This window comes from Dromaius novaehollandiae, chromosome 9 (assembly GCF_036370855.1).
Source record: "Dromaius novaehollandiae isolate bDroNov1 chromosome 9, bDroNov1.hap1, whole genome shotgun sequence".
Lineage (NCBI taxonomy): Eukaryota > Metazoa > Chordata > Aves > Casuariiformes > Dromaiidae > Dromaius > Dromaius novaehollandiae.
Genome location: NC_088106.1, coordinates 13,400,585 through 13,421,374, shown reverse-complemented (window position 1 = coordinate 13,421,374; position 20,790 = coordinate 13,400,585). Strand labels below are relative to the sequence as shown.

General features: G+C 52.0%; 1 protein-coding gene and 1 long non-coding RNA gene across 2 annotated transcripts in view; one reads left to right on the top strand and one right to left on the bottom strand.

Moving 5' to 3' along the window:
• Positions 1-462: 462 nt before the first annotated feature.
• LOC112979400 (uncharacterized) lies at positions 463-1,262 on the bottom strand. The gene is made up of 2 exons (XR_003258157.2): positions 1,038-1,262; positions 463-573 (listed from the first exon to the last, which is right to left on the bottom strand). It is a non-coding gene; the product is annotated as an uncharacterized LOC112979400 (long non-coding RNA).
• The window catches only part of MASP1 (MBL associated serine protease 1), a 29,455-nt gene continuing 9,232 nt past the window's right edge, over positions 568-20,790 (top strand). Inside the window, 9 exon segments of the mRNA XM_026093552.2 lie at positions 568-871; positions 873-1,025; positions 3,359-3,584; positions 12,585-12,762; positions 13,196-13,327; positions 14,125-14,321; positions 14,709-14,856; positions 15,358-15,476; positions 17,056-17,134. Of these exon segments, the coding sequence (XP_025949337.2) occupies positions 807-871; positions 873-1,025; positions 3,359-3,584; positions 12,585-12,762; positions 13,196-13,327; positions 14,125-14,321; positions 14,709-14,856; positions 15,358-15,476; positions 17,056-17,134 (1,297 nt within the window). The 5' untranslated portion in view covers positions 568-806.

Here is a 20,790-nt window from a genome sequence, read left to right as displayed (position 1 = left end):
GGAGTCACTTGCATCCTTTGGTTTCCTATGGGCTGTTCCCTGGTTTGCAACCCAAACAGATTTTATTCCTAATACTTATGCAGACAAGTGGGGTTTTGGTTTGTTTGTTCCTGGCATGGGGAGGCGAAATGAATCTCCTGTGGCTCGGGGGGGGGGGTTCATGTTTTTACTGTTTCTTTGATAGGAGGGAGTCAGGATCAAAACCTGTAGCTCTAATGTTTAAAGTCCTCAGTTGTGAACAGAGCTGGCACCTAGAGCTGCTCTTTTCTCCCAAACAAAATGCTGAATCCAGCAATTCCTGAGCTTTTCAGGAGGTTGAAAACTGGCTCTGTTTTTTTCAGACTGTCACAATTAGAAAGTTTCTTGGAAGACAGACTAAAGTCCCAAACCCTGGGCAGCCTCAGCACAGAGCAGAGAAGTCAAAATCAAGTCCTGAGTGTAGATCCCAGCTGCAGAACCACATCTAAAGCTATTTATTCTTGCACAGGTTTTTTTCACACGTTCTTGCCTTCTGTTTTTGCTGGAGCCTCTGTCCCTATTGAGAGGCAAATTTTAGCCATCTGGCAAAGCAGCCTGTAGAAAAAAGAGAAAACACAATGTGCATGGGCACACACACACACACACACACACACTCACACACACACACAACTCTGGAGATTAAGAAAGACAAAAACTTAGCTGAATCCCCTGGCTTTTGCTGAAGTGCATCGGGCAGCCCGACAGAGCGAGAGGAGGGACTGCAGGAGCGGGCTGGCGGAGGGGAGGACAGTTTCAATGCCGTCAGGTCTGTGTGTGTGCGTGTGGGGATGTGGGGAACCGTTGGAGGCAGGGGAAGGCGTGACCTGCATGGAAAATGCCAGACAACTCCAGACACACACACATACACGCTCACACGCTCACAAATCTCGGCACAAAGATAAGGCGGACAGTGGAGCGCTTGGAACGAGGCAAAGCCATCCCCCAAAAACAAACAACCAACCCCGCGCTCCAAACCGACCGGGAAACTCTCCGAGCTGCAAAATGAGGTGAGTACCTACCGGACGCACTGACCCCGGGGTCCTGCACACTGTTGTCTCCGGGCCAGGCCAGGGAGAGGGGCGATCCCTCTGGAGAGCGCTTCCCTTTGATGAGCGTGGCTTCGGTTTCCCCGTCTGCGCGCGAGCAAAGCATTGCTCACGTCTCGCCTTCGCGCTGTAGCGCGGCTTGTGTGCCAGAGCAGCGGAGGAATGCGAGCAGGCTGCGAGGCGCTCGCGGCCGGCGCGGGCTGCTGGGTTCGCAGCAAGGGAGCGTGAGATTACTGCAGTGCCGCGCTTTATGTGCGCAGCGCGTGCCGAAAAGTGCAAGTTAGGCGCTGCACGGGATTCATGTTTCTGTGCACACCACGGTCAGTTTTCACTTTTGCATAAGGATAAGACTTTCCTGGCATGGGAAACTTTGATGTTATTTTCCTTCCTCTGTTTAAAGAGAAAGCGAGGAATTGCACCAGTGAAAGACCCATTCAAGTCAAGGAGGTGATACCCATTTACACCAGATGAGCATCTAGCCCTTGTGCATGTACTCTGACCAGAAGAGAAACAGATTTTCCCTTCACACATTTTTGTGGTTTCAGACAAGCTGTCAGAAAAAAGCATGTTCAACCTCACTCTGCTTGAAAGAAAAATCGATCCAAATTTTTCAGCTCCCATTAACTTTGCTTTGTAACCAAGAGCTGGGGAAAGTGATGGCACTACAGAAATGAGCCCCAGTAACACACTGCCCTGGTTTCGAAAGAACGCAGACAGGTTAAAAATAATCCACTTACATAGCTTCAATTTCCTCACCGTTGAGCCCTAATTTTGAAACTGTATGTACATATGTATGTGAGCAGTTCCAGCAACTGCAGTACACACCTACAAGTCTTTGCCAGGCCTTAGCACCTATTTTTAAAAGTCTAAATATTCCTCTCTAATGGCTGTAATTTTCTGTATGCTTCTTTTCCTATGTGCACTCCACTGGACGTAAAGGGCGTAAGCTGTGCTCCTCATTCTAGCTCCTGTGCAATAGTATGAACTTCTGTGTTCGGACCTCCAGAACGAGCAGAGCTGTGTGCGCCTCCCCTTGCACTGAGAAATGCTCCCTTTATGCTCACTTTCGTGCTGCAAATGGAGCTCAAGGCTGGTGGGAGGTCAGGTGGACTGCTGCTGATTTACCTACCTACTCTGCCCAACTCTGACACGAACAAGTTGGTGCCTGTGGCAAACTCTTTAGGCTTAGATTTTTAAAAATTGAGTTTGATGCTAAAAGAACTCTAAGGACCTTAACCTCTGTGTGCTTCTCTACCTGGGGGAGAGCTGCCCTGAGAAAGACGGAAGAGAGAAGAGAAGAGAAGAGAAGAGAAGAGAAGAGAAGAGAAGAGAAGAGAAGAGAAGAGAAGAGAAGAGAAGAGAAGAGAAGAGAAGAGAGGAGAGGAGAGGAGAGGAGAGGAGAGGAGAGGAGAGGAGAGGAGAGGAGAGGAGAGGAGAAGGAACATGCTAGGTTATACTTGCCCAGCTGCGAAGAGCTGTGCTGTGAGAGTCAGCGATCCCAATCTGACAGGATGAAGCTAAACAGTAATAATAATAATAATAATACTTAGCTGTTACTGTCATGATGCTTTCATTAAACTGATTTAGAAAGCATCATTATTTTATTAAGTGTCCTTATGTTTATTCTTCCATTAAATGAAGATGCCCATCAGAGCCCTTGCTGTGGTTTTTTGCACCTGCTTTACACACTTCTCCAAGGATCTTCCCATCCCTCCCGTGTGCGGCTGCATGGCACCCTGCATCCTGCCTCCCTGCAACTCAGCATGGAGTTTGCTCATGGGAACGCAGCACTGCATCTCCTCTCCCACCCAGCACCTCACACCAGATCTGCGCCCCCCCCCAGGCTTCCCTCTCTGGAGCATGGAGGAGGAGAGAGGTGGTTGTGCTGTATCCCAGAGCCCTGTGCTAAAAAGCGTCCTAGCAAGCTGCAGCCTTGGCCCCAGCCTCCCATGCCCAGTGGGTCCTGCGCAGTGGCCTGCACAAATGCACCTGGGAGCTCTGTTCATTGCAAGGCCAGGAGCCATCCCGCGCTTCCTGCCTGGCACCGTGGCATCAGGGAACTGGATACTTGCCAAGCATTTAGACTGGGACAGAGCAGGCCCTGAACACAGACGCCCCATATGTTGCCCTGATGTTGCAGGACCTGCTCCTCTAGGACCTGCCCCTAGTCATACGGCCAGATTCCAGCGTCTCTACCATGACACCTTACACGACCTGCTTGGAAAAACAGACTAAGCTCTTGACAGGATTTGGCATTGCAAGAGCTTCATTTGATCTCCCTTTGTGTTTTCCAGGTACCGTCTGGCTTGGTCCTTTTGTGTTGTTCTGCTCTCTGTGGCAGATGCCATTGAGCTGACAGATATGTTTGGAGAGATCCAGTCCCCGAACTTCCCGGATTCCTATCCCAGTGACTCGGAAATGACATGGAATATTTCTGTGCCCGATGGATTTAGAATCAAGCTCTACTTCATGCATTTTGACTTGGAGTCATCCTACCTCTGTGAATACGACTATGTAAAGGTGAGCTGTGGTGTCACAGGGCAAATGGAGGGGTAGCAGGGAGACTGGTTTGGCCAGCTGAGAGAGGGTAGTGCTGGAAAATCTGGGAACACACTATTTTTCACCATTTATTAGGTACAAGAATTGTCAGTCCAGTGCACGACAGGGCAAGCACAGATAAGATAACATACATTGGACTAACCAGTGAGTGGGACACTCAGGTTCAGAACTTAGCCACAAAGGCCCAGGTTTCTGAAGGTATTTGGGCACCTACTTCTCATTGAACACAATGGTATTTAGGCACCTAAGTGCTGATGAAAGGGAGATAAACCCCCAACCTGTGCTACTGTAGTGCCAAACACATGCAAGGAGAGTGCCTGATGAGTTGTGCGCCTTCACCAGGCCATGGCCGTGTGTGTCCCACAGACAGCCAGGGCTCCCAGCTGTGCTTACAGGTTCTTGGGACATCCCATCCAGTCCCAAAGGAAGCAAGAGGGAAGCTTTAGACCTGAGCTTGAGTGTGCAAGCTTGGATCTGCGTCCACGGCCTTCCTCCCACAAGCAGCACGGTTCAGACCCAAAGGCTTCCTTGGGTTCACTGCAAACCCATTTCACAGCTCAGATCCAAATTTCAAGGCCATCTCTCACAGATACCTACAGCATAAACAAGCTATGGATGTTCCCAGGGAGCTGTCATGACCAGTGACAGAAGATTTCGGCCCGCTTCAGCACAGAGCAGACCTCATCGAAACCACAGTGGGCCACACACTGCTGTGCCTCAGAGCATCCTTGTGCCTTGAAACATATCTCCAGACGGGGCTCTTCTTCGTGTCTAGAACAAGCTAGGTTCTCCCTCTCTTTGGACTAGATAAGGTTTGCTGCTGTCTGGGCCAGCTGTAGCAAGCAGGCACTTTCAATGTTAGCTCTGCTGAACAGGGCTGAAACTAGGCACAGGTCTCACTCGGCCCCTCGTACAGACACAGGTGGAGTGTCAGTCCAGGTCTGCAGCCATAGAGCTCAGCCCTGACACTAGTTGCCAGCTAAGCAAAATTATTATTTCATTCTTGCACTAAGAAAATGAAGCAAACGTTTGTGTTTGTCCTCTTGGATCTGCTGTTTGCTGTTTCAATTTCCCCTTTGCGCTGGCGCTCCTTCTGCTACTAACAGTTCTTATTGAGGTTTGATTAGTTCTTTCTGCTTCTCCTGGATCTTCTCCAAGCAGAAGGGCCAGGGACATATATAGAGATATATTACTTTAAAAACCCAATAGGCTCAAGGAGTGGATTTCTTGGAAACTTTCCCCATTCCAAGCTTTACCCCTCCTCCCACCCTTCACCCCCTGCTCATTTTTCCTTTTTCAAAAGGCTCCCTGTTACTTGGCCATGGTGCCAATTTGGCATCGTAACTATCCCTGCCGCTGGATTTCCATAAGAAGGCGGTATTTTTCACAGGGATTTAGATCTCAGCTGTATAAATTTGCTCCAGGCTGAAACTCAGCTTGCAGAGCCTCCACCAAGGAATTATATTTGTGTTGAAAATGTTCAGAAAAATGTCCATCTGGATGGATTACGGGGGATCTGTAAGCTCCTCCACTAGGTTGAGATGTAATCCTGATGCTGCTAAACCACCAGCTAAGAAAATGTAAGGAGAGCACACAAATGACTTCATGGCCATTTCCCTCCCTGGGTCTGTGTGTGCAGCTTCCGTCATCATCAGTACAAGGCATGAAAAGAGAATCAGCTCATGCCCTGTCTTTGATAGAGGCCAACGGAATAGTGCCTGTAGAATATAGTTATAGACCCAATGTATATAGGTGCTTCTCTTTAATACTCTGCCAGTTCCAGTAAAGAGGCTCATCACAGCTTAGAAAGCCAAAGGTGGCATCTCTGTGTTTGCCAGTACTTGACAGATTTCCCCTCCATGAATTTGTCCAGTTGCTTTCTGAACTCATGTATGAATCTCTGCAACATCCTGTGCCAGAGAGTTGCACAGGTTCAATATGTGTTTACGCGTGTGTGTGAAGAAATTCCTCTGCTTGTTTGTCCTCAACAAGGCCCTGATCCAAATTCTGTTCAACTCTCCTGTCAGCCTCTTCATTGTCTTCACTGCTATAAGAATGAGGTCAAACACCAGGGCTAAATAGTCCCAGTACAAGGCAAGAAAAAACAAAATCCCAGCTCAGGACAGGTAGAAAGCAACTGTGCATGTGTGGCCTTTGCTTTCATTACCTTCTCAGTCATCCACATGCCTGCTCTGGAGCAGTGTAGAAAGTAATCTTGAGTGGCAAGTTCAGGGGAAGCCAAGCTTCAAACATACACAGATCCCTGCCTTCGGGGTGGTCTTCTGAAGTGAACAGTTTCCAGAGCTCTGAAACAATGGCTAATTAAAACAATAGCTGTTTATTTATATATATAGATATATGCATGCATATATATATATAAAAAGAATATGCAGCTTCAAAAGCAATGCTTACAGGCCAGGAGGATTGTTTGTGCGAATGGAGATGGCAAAGGCTGTGAGTGGTGCGTTAGGGAGGGAGTGAGCCAGAAGGGACATGAGGGACAATCACCTCTCAAAATATGCACCCAAAGAAGGTCAGCCCTGCACAGGTAGGAAACACCAGCATACAAGCTGTCTTTGGAAGTTGAACTCAGGACCTTGGTGAGTCGGAGACAGCCTCTCCCAGGCTTTTGGATCCATGCCCTGAACTGTGTGCCAGGGCCAGGAGGGACCGGGAATAAGCAGCTGTGGACGCTGGGCTCTGTGCTCTCTTCTCGACTCCCACCCTCCAGCTTTCCACCCCACACGCTGCACCAGCCCTGCCAGGACAAGGGGGATGTTTGCTCCCCTGTGGCCTCTCCCTCAGCCCTCACCATGCCACAGACCTGCAGAGCATCCTCGGGTCCATCTCACCAATGATTTGGGATACATCACCTGGGGTGGTCTCACCTGGATTTGCACAGAGTTTGGCTCCCTTCCAGGGTGCCACAAGTGCTGCGCTATCCTGGTGCACCCAGAAAGCAGTGGCTGCAATCAGGAAAAGTGGGTTAAGTGACTTGACTAGTGTCATAGGGGAGCACTGTGGCAGAGGCAGGGAGCTGCAAGATGAAATCTGAATGGCTTTTTGTGTGAAACTCTGCTCCAGACTGGACAGATGGACTTAGCTTGGGCTGAATTTCTGCGTCTTGAACTGGGCGAAGCAAGAGGAACTTCCAAGGCTGTGATTCAAAACCTCCATGTGGTTTTTCAGGGTTTCTTGGGAAGCAGCTGTCACAGCTTTGGGTCATATGTCTGGAGCACCGCCAGGCTGGTGTTCACCCCATGTGGGAGTCAATTTGTCACAGAGGTGCCAGGTGTTTTCCAGGCCAACCATGGGGAGATGGGTTCTGCTAGAAGGAGTGTGCAAAGTAGCCTGCAGTTTTCCTACAGCTCACGCAGGGGCTGGATGGCTTTGCTGTTCCCTGTTCACTTCTGAGGGGCCTTCATGTCTAAATCCCCCAGCTGGTCAGGGAGACTGAGCCTGAGGTCCTATCCATGTGTTTTTGCACATACTCTGTCAAGCCCTGGAATTAAATCAGCCTTTGAAAGTTTGGCAGCATGGCTGGGACCAAGTTCTGGAATGAAGAAGATGAAGGCAGGGCCTTTGGTGAGATGACTTCCCCACAGTCAGCCTATGATGAGTCCTTGCAGGCTCACAGTCCTGGTGGGGTTGCCTATCTTCACCCCAAGCCCTGCCACTGGGTCCCAATTCAGGATGGCACATGCTTGAGGCCTGGTAGATTTCAGCACATGCCATAGGGCTTTCCTTTCACTCCTGCAAGCACAAACTGCGAGAGTGGGAACAGCCATGCCAGGGACATCGTGCTCGGGGAGAGCAAGCAGTTAATGCCCCAGCTCCAGGAAGCGGCTCGGGGGCAATTGTGAAAGCTCTGCGATGTGATGGAGCCGCATCTCCCTGAGGTTTGGCAAGGCATTCAGGGCACGTCACAGACCAGCGCTGCATGCGGCGTCCTCGGCTTGGGGTTTGCCGCCTCCTGCCCGCAGGCTGGCAGAGAGGGAAGCCCATATTTGCCTGCTTTTCAGCACTTAGGTAATGCCAGGGAAGGGCTGCAAACTGCACTGTGGCCTTGTGCCAAGCACCACGGTCCCTGCAGAGACTGTGGGTAATCTGTGCTGTCGCGGCCCCTGCAGTGCCAAGTGAGGCCAGGGAAAGAGCCCGCTGCCACCTCCAGGGCCGCACGCAGCCTGGGGCACCGGGGACCACGCGCCAGTCCCATTTACCTGTTTGTCTGCTCAGAGAGAGCAGGGAGGGTAGAAAACCAAAAAGCAGGGCTTGGCATGAACCTGGGCGGGGCGGGGGGGGGGGGGGCAGTCGTGCTGTCAGCCAGGCTCAGCTGGGGGTAATCAGGGCCCTGGAGCTTTGGAATTCCACGTGGAGCATGTCAAGTATCCCAGAGGCAGCCAGGAGGACAGAAGAGCCCAGGGCTTTGCTGCCTGCATTTCCCATCATGATGGCTCTGACCAGAGGAGCCCAGTGACACCTGCCACTGCCTGCACAGTTAGGGGCTGTGGTCATCTCCAATGCAGCCCCAGAAGGAAAGAGTGAGGAACAGCCAGGGAAAGGAGCCAGTGGCTCCACCACAGCCCTGGTATCCTGTCTCACATGCCCCGGGAGAAGCAAGCCCAGCCCAGGCATCCTGGAGAATTAGGGCATGTGGGCACAGCAAAACCGCCAGAGGAGACAATCTCGAAAAGCCAAGCCAAGTCCCCAGCAGAAGCTGCCCATCCTCCCTGTCCCATTGCAGTGAGAGCGCTTTTCCCCAAGCTGCTGTGCATGTTCCTGTGGGAATTCAGGTGCACATTGGCATGCTGAAGGACTCCAAAAGCACATCAGGGAGAGGATGGACGTGTATTGAGGAGAACATGCATGCATACTCAGAGATGATCTCTGGGAAGCTGAGATGCAGGCTTCTGCTCCTGACTTGGGCTGTCCCATCCAAGCCTTGTTTCCAGCAGTAAGTAGCATCATCAGTCATTTTGCAAAAGCCCTGTTAATCTGGGTGTTGTCGTCTTTCCTGCACTTCGACTCCACAAGGGCTATTCTGTGCCCTTCCCTGTCTCTGAGCATCTCCTCCCCATGACATGTTCCCAGTGTCTTCAGCCTGGGACTGCAATTTCTCTGCCTAATGAGCCATTTATATATATTACAAGCGGTATGTTTTGCCCTCATCAGCCCAATTAGTGCATTCCTGGAGGGCCGAGTGTGGGGGTGGTGGCCACATTTCCTTATTGCAGCTTCGTGCTCTTTTCCGGTGGCAGATACCAAACCGCCAGGCCAAATTCCACTTGGGGTTTGGGAAGTTTCGTTAACTCACCCATTGCAGGAGGTATCTCTGAAGCATCGCTGCTCCAGCCTCTTCAGGAGCTGATGCCCTGGGGAAGGCTTTCCTTCTCGATGAGCATTTGGCCAAACCAGGGTGCCCCAGACCTCCAGCCGCAGCAGGGAAATGTGCATGGGGCACTGGGGCTGTGCGGCTTCTTTCACCGCTTCCCATTGCATCACGCCAAACTCTTAGTCACAGTCCAAGACAAAATGCAGGGGACAGAGCCCCAGCTCAGGGAGGGACCCCGTCTCCTTCCATTTCCTTGGGAAGAGAAATCCTAACAATGGGCTCAGGAGCAAAGCGGAAATGGGAAAGACAACAGGAGGCAGGGGCATTCACTTGTCCAGCTTCTGCAAGGGTAAATTTAAGGCACGAGAGTGTCGCTATACTTTATTTTTCAAAGGAGGATTCTTTCAGCGTATTTTTATAGGGAATTTCTCTTCGGCAATTGATATTTCCCTCAGGGACACATCTTCTCTAGTGAAAACGTCGACATCATGACCCTAGAGGGAGAAACTCCAAACAAACAACCAGGATTTAATTACCAGCCTGCTCGCTGGATGTAAATGATCTACGAAAAAGTATACAGTCCTCAGCAGCAGCAACAAATATTAACCAGGGAGGATGACCTCTCTGTTTAGTTTACTGCCGGAGGGCTGTCTCTGCTCCCTGTGTCTCAGGGCATGGGACACATCACAGATAAGGGGCTGCGGATACCCTCAGCTGCAGCCCCCCGGGCCGGGACCCCGGGCATGGCCAGGGCTGCGCAGGAAGGGCTTCCCGCTGCATCCTGCTGCTCAGTGGCTCTGGCGCGGTTTCGGGCCAGTGGGAAGGGGATGAGTTCGCGGCCGCAGCTCACGCGTCCCTGCAGGCAGAGGTGACAACTAGGGCTGGCCTGAAAATAGAGGAGATGGCTGGAAACAGTTCCTTCGGACAGAAGATGCTGTGTGTCGTGTATTCACACTGCCTCAGACAAGATTTCACATTGGGGAAGGAAAAACAGTGCACTTTTCAATGTGGCTGAAATGCCAGGTTTTTACACTTTGGGAGGGAGCAGTGCCCAATTTTCACTTTGAGATGATATTTTGTTCCAAATCGTTCTTTATTTTAGATTTAAAAAAAAAAATCCAAAGCATCACAGTGTATTTTAATGTGATTGAAACCAGATGGACCCCAAATAACTTTTTGTTTGTTTGTTTGTTTCAGAACTCTTTTACACACACATTCACACACACAAAATTGAATTGGGTTTTTGTCCCAATGTGGGATGCATGTTTTTTCTCCAAATTCTCAAAATTTAGCATCGGAAAGTCTCTCTCTTTTCTGGCCAGCTCTGGCTCGTATGAGAGTATGGAAAATATCTGCAGGCAATGTCAAGGCGTGCAGAGTTGCCATTTCCATGTCGTCTTTCCCTGGCGTGAGCGAGTTTCCGCCTGTACGCTCAGCCCTGGGAAATTTCCCCTTTTGCTCTGGTCTGGAGGGTCTCTAGGCACCGGTGGCTGACATGGGAGCCAGGGGCGGCAGCACAAGGAGGGTCTCACATCACCGAGTCCAAGGTGAGCCCAGGATGGCCCTGCAATGCCGCGTGGTCCCTGGCCAGGCAGGCCACTTTCTGCAGATGCTTCATGGCAGTCGCTGCGCTTCGGCTGCTGGCTCACTGCTCTTCACACCAGGGAGCTGCTCTCTTCCTCGTGGCCTCAATAGCCACCACTTGGCGTGAGCGGCGGCAGGCTGGCATGCTCGCAGGAGCCCGCATTCCTCCGCAGAGTGGTTATTCATATTCAAATCTCCTGGGGAAAAGCAGACAGTGCTGGGCACTGGAGCTGGGAGCGTTTGCGACTGAGAAGGGGGTTGGGGGGTGGAATAGCAGGAAACCAAGATGGGATCATAAGGACTCAAACCTGAAATGTTCTTGGGGAAAAGAGTGAGGAAAAAGGAGAGGAAGGGGTTTCCAGAAAAGGCAGGAGGGTTTTCTGCAGGGATTGCTGGGCCTCCAGGCACCAACAAGGCCATGCTTTAAAGGTATGCAAATAGAGGCTAGTGAGCGTGTGAGGATGGCAACTGGACATGCTGGCCCATTGGCTTCTCCCAGCGCCCACTGGGCCACAGGACATAGCTCTGAGTCAATATGTGCCTGGCGCTGCACATTTGGGACTGGCCGGGACCTGAGCAGCAAGGATACACACAGGGACAGCCGGGACGAGACTAAGCATGTGCAGGCCAGCCTGGGGGATGCAAATTAGAGATGATTGCAAATTAGACCTGACTGACCTGATGCAAACCAGACATGGGCTGCAGCCTCTCTAAATGGGCCAGCAGTGAGGTTGTGCATGGCTTGTTCCCAGCAGGCAGGGGCGGTGATAACGGGGACACGCATGGGGACCATGTGGTGTGGAGAGAACAAGCAACCTCAGAGAACGAGACATCCCAAGTGGAAGTGATTAATGTCTGGTCCACCCAGAGTATGCAGTGACTCCAGCTCTCACACTGGCACTGCTAACAGGTTGTCTGCTCTGCTTGCCGTCTCAGCATCCCCAGGGCTGAGGGGCAGAGAGTTTCCTCGGGAGTCCAAGTGCCCTTCCAGCAACACCGCCTGGCCCTGCAGCCATCAGACAGATGCTGCTGTGCTGATGAGCGTTTAGGTGGAAGGAGGAGGCATCTCAGGAACCGGCAGCTTCAAGTGGGAATGACATAGCCTGGGGCTTATTTTCACACACTGTCTTCTGCAGCACCTGCCCACGCTCTCACCTCACCTCCCAAACAGGATCCCTTCCTGCACCCTCTCCTTACAAACTCCCAGCAGCTCTCTACATTCAGGATGTAATGAAGGGGGAAAAGCTGGAAATTGCTTCTCCAAAGGTGGCCAGGCTTCCTGGATCGCCCACCTGCAGTCCACCTTGGGAAGGCTGAGGAGGTGCAGGGCAGAGCAGGATGGGGCACCCAGGGGAACATGCTGAGGTGCTGCGATTGCACGGAGGGTGCAGGGGTGAGGAGGACACACGCACTACAGTGCAGCCCAGAATTCAGCTCTGTGTTGGAGTAGTATGTCCTTAGCCTGTAGCTATCAAAAGCTGTGCTTCTGACCTGCTGGAAAATCTCAGGCAGCCTTAGGAGGCTCGGACAAGTCTGCTGACCTCTGCAGCAGTGAGGGGAGGTAATGTTGCAAGGGAAAGGGAACTGGGCTGGAGCGGAGCAGCTGGGGCAAAGGAGGATGTGCAAACCATGCAGCACTGGAGCTCCCGAAGCCTCATGGTTCCTCATCACCAGCTTAGCCCTGAGTGTCTGGGCAGCCGATGGGCTGTTGATTTGTACAGGTGGGAAAAGTCATCTCCTCCCATGCAGAAAGCATAGAGTGGAAAAGGCTCTGAGCAGCCAGGCAGATCAATGGGTTACAGTGCTCTCCTGTGGCCCAGTGTGGCTAGGTGTGGAAGGCTGAGGTGAAAGCACTAACGAAGAGGACTCTCCACAGGCTCTTCCAAACCACATAAATTGACTTGACGGTCTGGGAGCAGGAGGATGTGAGAATGTCTGGTACCGCACAGGCTCAGTTGGCTCCTCTACAGAGCCAAGTGCTGAGCAGAGTCCAGATAGCAAGTCCTGAGCCATGCCAAACACCAACTCAATCTTTCTGCTAATAGATTGAAGCTGAAGACCAAGAGCTGGCAACTTTCTGTGGCAGGGAGACGACAGACACAGAGCAAGCCCCTGGCCAACAAGTGATCCTGTCTCCAGGTCCTTACATGGGGCTTACCTTCAGATCCGACTTCTCCAATGAGGAACGCTTCACTGGCTTTGATGCCCATTACACAGCCGTGGGTAAGCAGCACTTGGCCTCCAGGACTAGCTTGTCAGGGTAGCGTAACAAATTCACTACCCGTTGGATCCCCTGGCTAGGATCACATCCCAGCCCTCACTTCCAGGGACCCGATAAGGGAAGCTGAGGTCTTTGTCTGCAGCCCAGACCCTGCTCCTTGGGGTATCACTGGGCATTCGCAACACATAGAGAGGCTGCAGAGTCGAGATGTACCTGTGGCTGTGTGCCCTAGCAAAGCCTTGCCTGCCAAGGACCTGTTCCCAGCAGCTACAGTAATCCTCTGCCCCTTCTCCACCCTGCCATGTCTGCAACATGATCCACCCCTTGGGATAACAGATTTCTCAGTTCCTGTGATAAATGCCTCAGTGGAGAGGGATATATAGAGGGTCCCAGGGTGACCTTCTTTCCTTTCTGTCTCCTCTCCATCCACCCTAGATGTGGACGAGTGCCTGGAGAAAAGCGATGAGGAGCTGGCATGTGACCACTATTGCCACAACTACATCGGGGGGTACTACTGCTCCTGCAGGTTTGGCTACATCCTCCACTCTGACAACAGGACCTGCAAAGGTACCATCCAGGCACAGCTTGGACATGGGGATGGTCACACAGAGGGGGCCCTGAGCAGGCCACAGAGCTGCAAAACACAGGCAAAACTGCTTTCTCTTGCTCGCAGGAGGGACCTCTTCCCCTACAATAGCCTGGGACTGAAGAGTGCCCAAGGCCTGCTGTCATCTTGCATGGGAAGGAGAAGTGGTTTCCCTGGTACTCCTCATCTAAGCTCTATAGACCTACTCAAGACAGAGAAATGAAAAAGTTGAGCCTCTGCTCTAAATCTGAATGAGCTGATCTAGATAAACTGGGATTAGCTCTCACCCTGAGACCCTCCATGTCAAAGGCATGTTTGGAGATGGCTATGTTGGGTCCTTCTTGTATGGACCCATATTCAGAGCCATGAGCATGGCTCCCCTGTCACACTGAGCCACCCAGCAGATCCCGCTCCGTGCCTGCTATGGGGATGAGCAGGCAGGTAGCTGGGTGCAAGAAGGGTCTGAAAAAGATGCATCTGTGAGTGGGATGAGGGAAGCTGAGCTGCCGGGCATCTCTTATCACAGGGGCTTCAAAGTGCACGCAGTGTCAGTCAGGGTCATAGGAGAGCCAACAGCCCTTTCAGCCCTGTACTGGGGCTAAAAACCAAAGAGGACTTCTCTGTAACCACCTGCCCAGGCTGAGCATGGGGCATGCAGGGGAGGCTGGATATGGGGAGAAGCCAAGTACTGGGAAGGCGAGTCCACAGGGGCTTCTGAGCATGGCCAGGACTGGATGCCGGCTGGCCAGGCACTGAGCAAGCTGCGACTGTGTTTCAGTGGAGTGCAGTGACAACCTCTTCACCCAGAGGAGTGGGGTGATCACCAGCGCTGACTTCCCCAGCCCCTACCCCAAAAGCTCAGACTGCTTGTACCGCATCGAGCTGGAGGAAGGCTTCTTCATCACCCTGAGCTTCGAGGACAGCTTCGATGTGGAAGACCACCCCGAGGTTACCTGTCCCTATGACTTTATCAAGGTGAGCTGTGCTCTATGTGCTCCCCCTGTCCTGCTCTCTCTTCCTATCATTTCCCCAGTATTACTGTGTGATGGTCCCTGGTCCCTCATGATAGGACCGAAATTGCCCCAGTCTAAATGGGGGTGATAAAGCCAGAGGAGCCCAATGCTTGACTGAACCCATTTCTCTCACCATGTCTGATCTTGCCCTTCTGAGGCAATGATGACCCTTTTTCTGGTCCTTGGCCCAGAAGCTGTTCACGTCCCATCACCACATGATGCAAAAGCTCCAGTGACCCCACTGCAGTGAAGTGTCCCCAACCGTCAGCCTCAGGGTGAAGTGAGTCCCCAGCATTCGTGCCTCCTCAAGCCACCCACTCAAGCCACCCACTCTTGTTTCCCCTGGCAGATCAAAGCTGGACATAGGGAGTTTGGCCCTTTCTGTGGAGAGAAATCACCGGGACTCATTGAAACGCAAACCAACAGTGTGCAGATCCTCTTCCACAGTGACAACTCAGGAGAGAACAGGGGCTGGAAGCTATCATACACAGCAATTGGTAAATCCTGCTGTTTTCTTCCATTTTCTAGGCTTGGGGCAGGGGAAGGATTTTGTAAACCCTGCAGGTGGACACTGTGGGTTTGGTGGTCCATGATCCTGTCTCTGGAAAGGATTTGTGGCAGAGATCACAAGAAGAGAGGAATAAAATAACATGGAGACCTCCCTTCAAAGGGTGCTTTTTCTTCCTACTCCAGCTGGGCCCTGAAATGATACCATACTGCAAAGCAATGCAGCTCTGGGCAGGATAATTGCACAAGCTACTGTTTTTCACTCCCAGGCCTGTAACGCCCAAAACCAGCCCAGGACTGGGGCAGAGACCTGGAGCCTCCTCTCCTTGGGCAGAAAGAGCCTAGCAGAGCCCTGGTAGTGTAGGCTAATAGCAGAGAGCAGAACAGAGGTGCTTCACTGCCAAGGGGACAGGATGGTAGAGCTGGGATTCTCTGTTTGCTCCAGTTATTCAGCTAAGTTTCATTTTGCTTTGCTTGCTCTTTATTTGAAGGGAACCCATGCCCACTGGTGCAACCACCAATCAATGGGAAAATCGAGCCTTCCCAAGCCAAGTACACCTTCAAAGACCAGGTTGTCATCAGCTGCAACACCGGATACAAAGTACTGAAGGTACAGGGCAATGGCATAGAGCTGGGCACTTGAGTAGGAAGGGAGGGATCCTTCATGTTTTCATCTTAGATCACTGCAAAAGCAAGAGCTCTTCTGCTGGACAGGGATCTGAAGGGACTCAAGCACCCCTGTTTCCTCATTTAAGAGAGGAGTGCTCTTTTAGAGCAGCAAGACCCAAGCACTATGGTGTGACACATCATCACACACTGCCACCAGGCCTTGCCAGGCTCCAGCAACACCTGGCTTTTCTCCTGCCATCAACTTATCTGCCCACCATGGGCAAGACATATGTGGTGTCATACAGCTGGAGGGACCCAGGGAATCCATCCCCTGACCCAAGGCAAGCTCAGCCCCCAAGGGTGTGCTGATGGGCTGTGCCCAAATATCCCTAGGGTATGCAGTCCTTTCTCCTAAACAGGGGTGATGCTCCCTGGCCACATCCACCTTTACTGTTAGAGGGGTTTTATCACTGTTACAGTGGGCTCATCTGACACAGCATTTGTGACTCCTCATCCCCCCCACAGCAGGCACAGAAAGGAGACTATTCCCCATTTCACTGCACCAATTTTTACACATTTGCCAAATGGATCCCCCTGGTGCTGTTATACCAGCTAGCTTAGTCCTTCCCTAGCTTCTCAGGCATGTCCAATACCCAGTCATTGCTCTCCTCTGATCCACCTGTCTCTGCGTGCCCAAAATAAGACTCTTTCCTTCCTGAGCATCAGGAGCTTTTCAGTCCTGCCAAAGCCATTGCATCTCCATTTGGGAGAGTGAACTCGACCCACGCACCACCCTTCCCCCCTCCTTAGGGCAAGGACGAAGCCTCCTTTGAAAGCCACAAACACTCCCTTCCAAAGAAGCAGGAGGAGAGAGGAAATGGCACTTTTCTGAGCCATCCTCTTAGCATTCCTCTGGAGCTGGCCAGCTCAGAGGGTACGAGGCTTGGCACCTCCGTGAGAGAAAAAGTCACTAAAATCCCCTGGGGAGCTGCCAGGACACTGCCTGCTCCCCACCTCAGTGGGCTCTGATTCAGCTTCCAGGGAAACCCGTCGGCCGGGCACGTGGGCGGCCAGCCTTGGCTGGCCGGGTGGTCCTCTGGGACTTTGTGAATGCTTCAGCAAGTTGAGGGGGCTGGGATTTTGGCAGGCCATCCCCAGGAAACAGCTGAGCACCACAGGGAGTGCAAGTGACTCACGTGGTGGCTGTCTTCCCTCCAAACCAGTAGCCCGATTTGACTTCCAACATGGATCTGAGTATTTCTTTAACCTCTTCCCAGACTCATCCTCTATGCAGAGCCGCTTCCTTACCCACCTTTGGCCAGAGTAATCCAGCACCTAGAATAAGAACAATTGTCTCCAATTCTTCTGCATTCAGCATGCCACTGAGTTGCTGGTACTAAGCAAAAGAAAACTCTTTGAACGCTTCTTACGATTTTATTATGATTTTTAGCTATAAAAATCCTCTTCCAGGGAGTCTGGATATATCTTGACTAAATCACCAAGAATTTGATTTTTTGTAGAAAGCAGCATTTCCTTGCTTAGTACATTGATGGTGTTTTTTACTGGCATCTTCTGCACAGGATAACCTGGAAAGCGACTCCTTCCAGATTGAGTGTCAAAAGGACGGGACATGGAGTAACAAGATCCCTATCTGCAAAAGTAAGGACACCCTTCCCCACCCTGCCAATGCCCTTTTCCTGCTGAAATCATTCCATGGTAAATGGAGCTGCCCTGCCAGAGCGGAGTTCCTTACTCAGAGGTGCATACCTAGCCAAAGAAGCTACATAACTCTGCAAAGCTCTCTTGGCTCTTTCTCGGATAACATAACTGGGCTAGGTCCAAATGCCATAGGCAAGAGGTTTGTTCCTGTCTTTAGATTGCTCATATAACTTGATTTGTGACCAGCTCTACTGTCTCACTGTCAAGAAAAGAGCCACCCTGGCTCTTGAGAGATGGCTCCCCAGCAGTGAGGTGAGAAGCAGCACTGTCTGAGACAGGTCCACCATGATGTGAAGGATGCTTAGGTCATGGGGACTGCAGATGACTTCAAGGGGAGATGAATCCAGATCTCAAAATATGAGTGAAGTCTAGGCAGACTCCTTCCCGTTTAAAACACCTGAGAGCTTTAGCATTGATCAGGGCTTCCTCAGAGCCTATTTGACTGCAAAATCTGGGCATCGCTCACATCAAACTGCCTTTGTGGCAATGCCCATTAATGAATGGTTCCTGCTGGAGGGAGGGAGGGAGGGAGACGGCCAGTCCCAGGTGAGTAAGAGCGTTTTGTCCAACCTGTTAGATAAATCTGGGACACTGATAATCTGGTTTCTTGTCTGAATTTCCTTCCAAATGAGCCCAGTGGGATCAAGGGCATTGGAGAGGTCCCAGGTCCTAGCCCAAAGCAGGTGCTAAGTGAAAGGGTTGAGAAAAATTGCCCACATATTTACAAATCTCAAAAAGGGAAAAAGGGCAGAAGAAAGGAGATTCCTTTTGAAAGGAATTGCATCATCTCTTCTTTCATCTAACCCCGTTCCTCTCTCTCAGCTCGGGCTTGGGAGATGCGCTTTTCATGTGCCTGATAACACTTCTTTCTTTTCCCCAAACACATGCTGCTATCTTCACAATCTACTGTAAGGCTGACCCAGGGAAGAGAAATGTAACAAAGACCTTCAAAGACAGGCAGGAATAGATGCACTCAAGGGATGTGGGATCCAGGCTCTTCCCATCGGGGCAGATTCTTTTTATTTTCGTGATATTGTGGATCCTACCTTAGGAGAGTATTTCTGGAAGTTTAATTCATGTTTGCTCTCTCAAAATGCAAAGTGGGAGGCTCTTAGACCTGCTAAATAATTTCATATCTGAAAGGGCTCCTTACAAAGTATGGGGTCAGTGATATCTCTGCCCTGCAAAAGAAACTCCCCAGTCATACTGCTCTCACTACAGCAGTCTCCCATGGATTTTGTCCAGCACTCTGCTTGAGCAGAAATCAGTTAAAAATTACCACTGGCTAGAAAAAAAAGAAAAAAAATCTGGGTAAATAGTTTTAACCCCCAAAAGCATTATTTTTTTGGAGAAAATTGAAATGTTTACCTACGTTATTCCAGGCAGGCTGGAACTGCTCCCTTCTTGTATGATATGAATCACTACACTGAAATTCCAGGGCTTTTTTGGAAAGCCAAAAAGCCCCTAACTGGGCAATTCAGGCCATTCCCACCTCCCCTGCCTCCCACCTCCCCTGAACGTCTAAGAGAGGCAAAGCATGAGCAAAAATGGTTTGGAAAGAAATGCAAAAAAAAGATAACTTCTCAGCCAAGGTGGATAAAATCCAGCTCTGCGGCCTGGTGAGAGAAAACACCAACCCCATGAAGGCTTGTCCCAGACGCTGCCCCAGGTTGCCGCGGTGGAGCAGCTGGAGAGGTTGCCCAGTACGGCACCGACTGCACCGCAGCTCGGGGCCCGCAATGCCCCGCAGGGCTTGCTGGGGCGACAGGGTCGCTCATTAATGATTTCTGGTGTTTTGGGGGTTGGGTTTCCTGCATGCCTCTCTCTGCTCATCTACTAATTCAGCTTTCTCTCTCTCTCTGCTCTCCTCCTTCCCCTCTGCCTTCGGCGCAGCTGCAGATAGAGCCGACAACCAGACAGAGAGAAGAGCCAGTTCGGAACAAGTGGCGGCATAAGGCTTGCGCTGGCCGCCCCGCCGAGACGGCAGCCTGTCTCGGTGTCCCTCTCCGATCTGTCCGGGATCCAGGGCAAGTTCCCTTTGTCTCAGGCCCGGCTGCCAAATCCATCTCTGCGGCTTGTCTAACTGGCATGGCACTCTTAACCCCTCCACGCCTGGTGCTTCCTTAACTCCGGCTCCATCTCCAGAGGGGGGAAGGAAATTTGGAGTCAAGACCCCTTTCCCTCTGTCCTGCAAGAACGGTGCCTGCCCGGTCCCAGCATCGCTGCTCGGGGCGCAGGTGCTCTCGCGAACCCCTGCCACGTCCTCCGCATCCCTCCTGCTCCGCTCGGACGCCATGGCCCGGCTCTGCTCTCCCTCAAAGACCACAGTTTCGCAAGGAACAGCCACCATGCGCGCGGCTGCCTGTTTGTTTGTTTGTTTGGATTTAACCTCCCGCTGCCCTTCCTCTCTGGCCCAGCATCACAAATAAGAAACACTCCTTCCTCCCCTCTCTCCCAGCGTCCTGGTGCCTCACAGACCTTCCTCATGCAAGGGAGGCCCAGAGGATGGGCTGGCATCAGAGGCTGCACACCTTTGCCTGCAGGGCACTGAGCACCAGGGCACAGGAGGTTGCTCTCCCCAGCTACCCCTTTGCTCCCTGCTGCTGGCCTGGCAGAGGGAAGTGTGAGCTGGCATCAGGCCGGTCACAGCCAGAGGAGATCAAAGCCACATGTCTGGCCTCAGCCATGTCCCAGGGGCCCAGGGCATGCACCCTGGGGTGCATCAGGTGCCTCACTGGGAGTGACCAGGGATGTGGCCTGGCAGCTGGAAGAGGAGGGATAGGTGCACACTGGGGAGCTTGGCACTAAATAGCCCCTTTCCCAAGGCAAAAGTCTGGAATGGCCTGAAGACACAAACGTGCTCCCCTATCCCTTTGGGCAAGTCCCAGGATATTGGGGGGGGGGGGGGGGCGCGGGGGGGAGGGAACAAGTCTATGCAAATGACTGTTCTCCAGGCATCAGGCCTCCCTCAGGCCTGTGGCACACACAGGGAAGGAAACAAGCCATGTGCATTAGTGAGCCTATCCCCTGCAGCCATAAACAGCCCCAGAGCAGACTTGCAAGCTGGATTGGTCCCCAGACATCACTTCCCTCTTTCCCGCAAGCTGCGGCATTCCTCAGCATCTTATAAAGCCCCTGTGGTTGCTGGCACCACAGCCCCAAAGCACCACGCTCCTGAGCACCACAAGAAGAGAGCGGGAAAGCTCAAGCCAGACGGGGACCCATGGGGACTGGTGAGAGGAGGTCCATGTCCCCCTCTTCTGCCCCTCTGCAAAACCCAGGTACCAAGAGCCTCCTCCCAGCTGCACTGCACCCAAACACCCATCTCCCATCACCTGCTGTCCCTGCCCACCAGGTAGGAGGTGGAGAGGACCCTGGTGAACTGTGGGCTGCAGCATTTTGCCATAAACCAGGGTTTTCTCCCCCAGACAGGTGGCTAACCCTGAGCATCAGTAAACATCCATGGTGCCAGCAGCTGCTTCTAGCTAATTCTCTCTTGGTCAGTCTGGATCACTGCATGAGGAGTTAGGGCTCCTGCGCTCAGCTCCTTGTTCTGATAACCAGCTCCCAATCCTCTTGCACATAGAAGAGGCCCA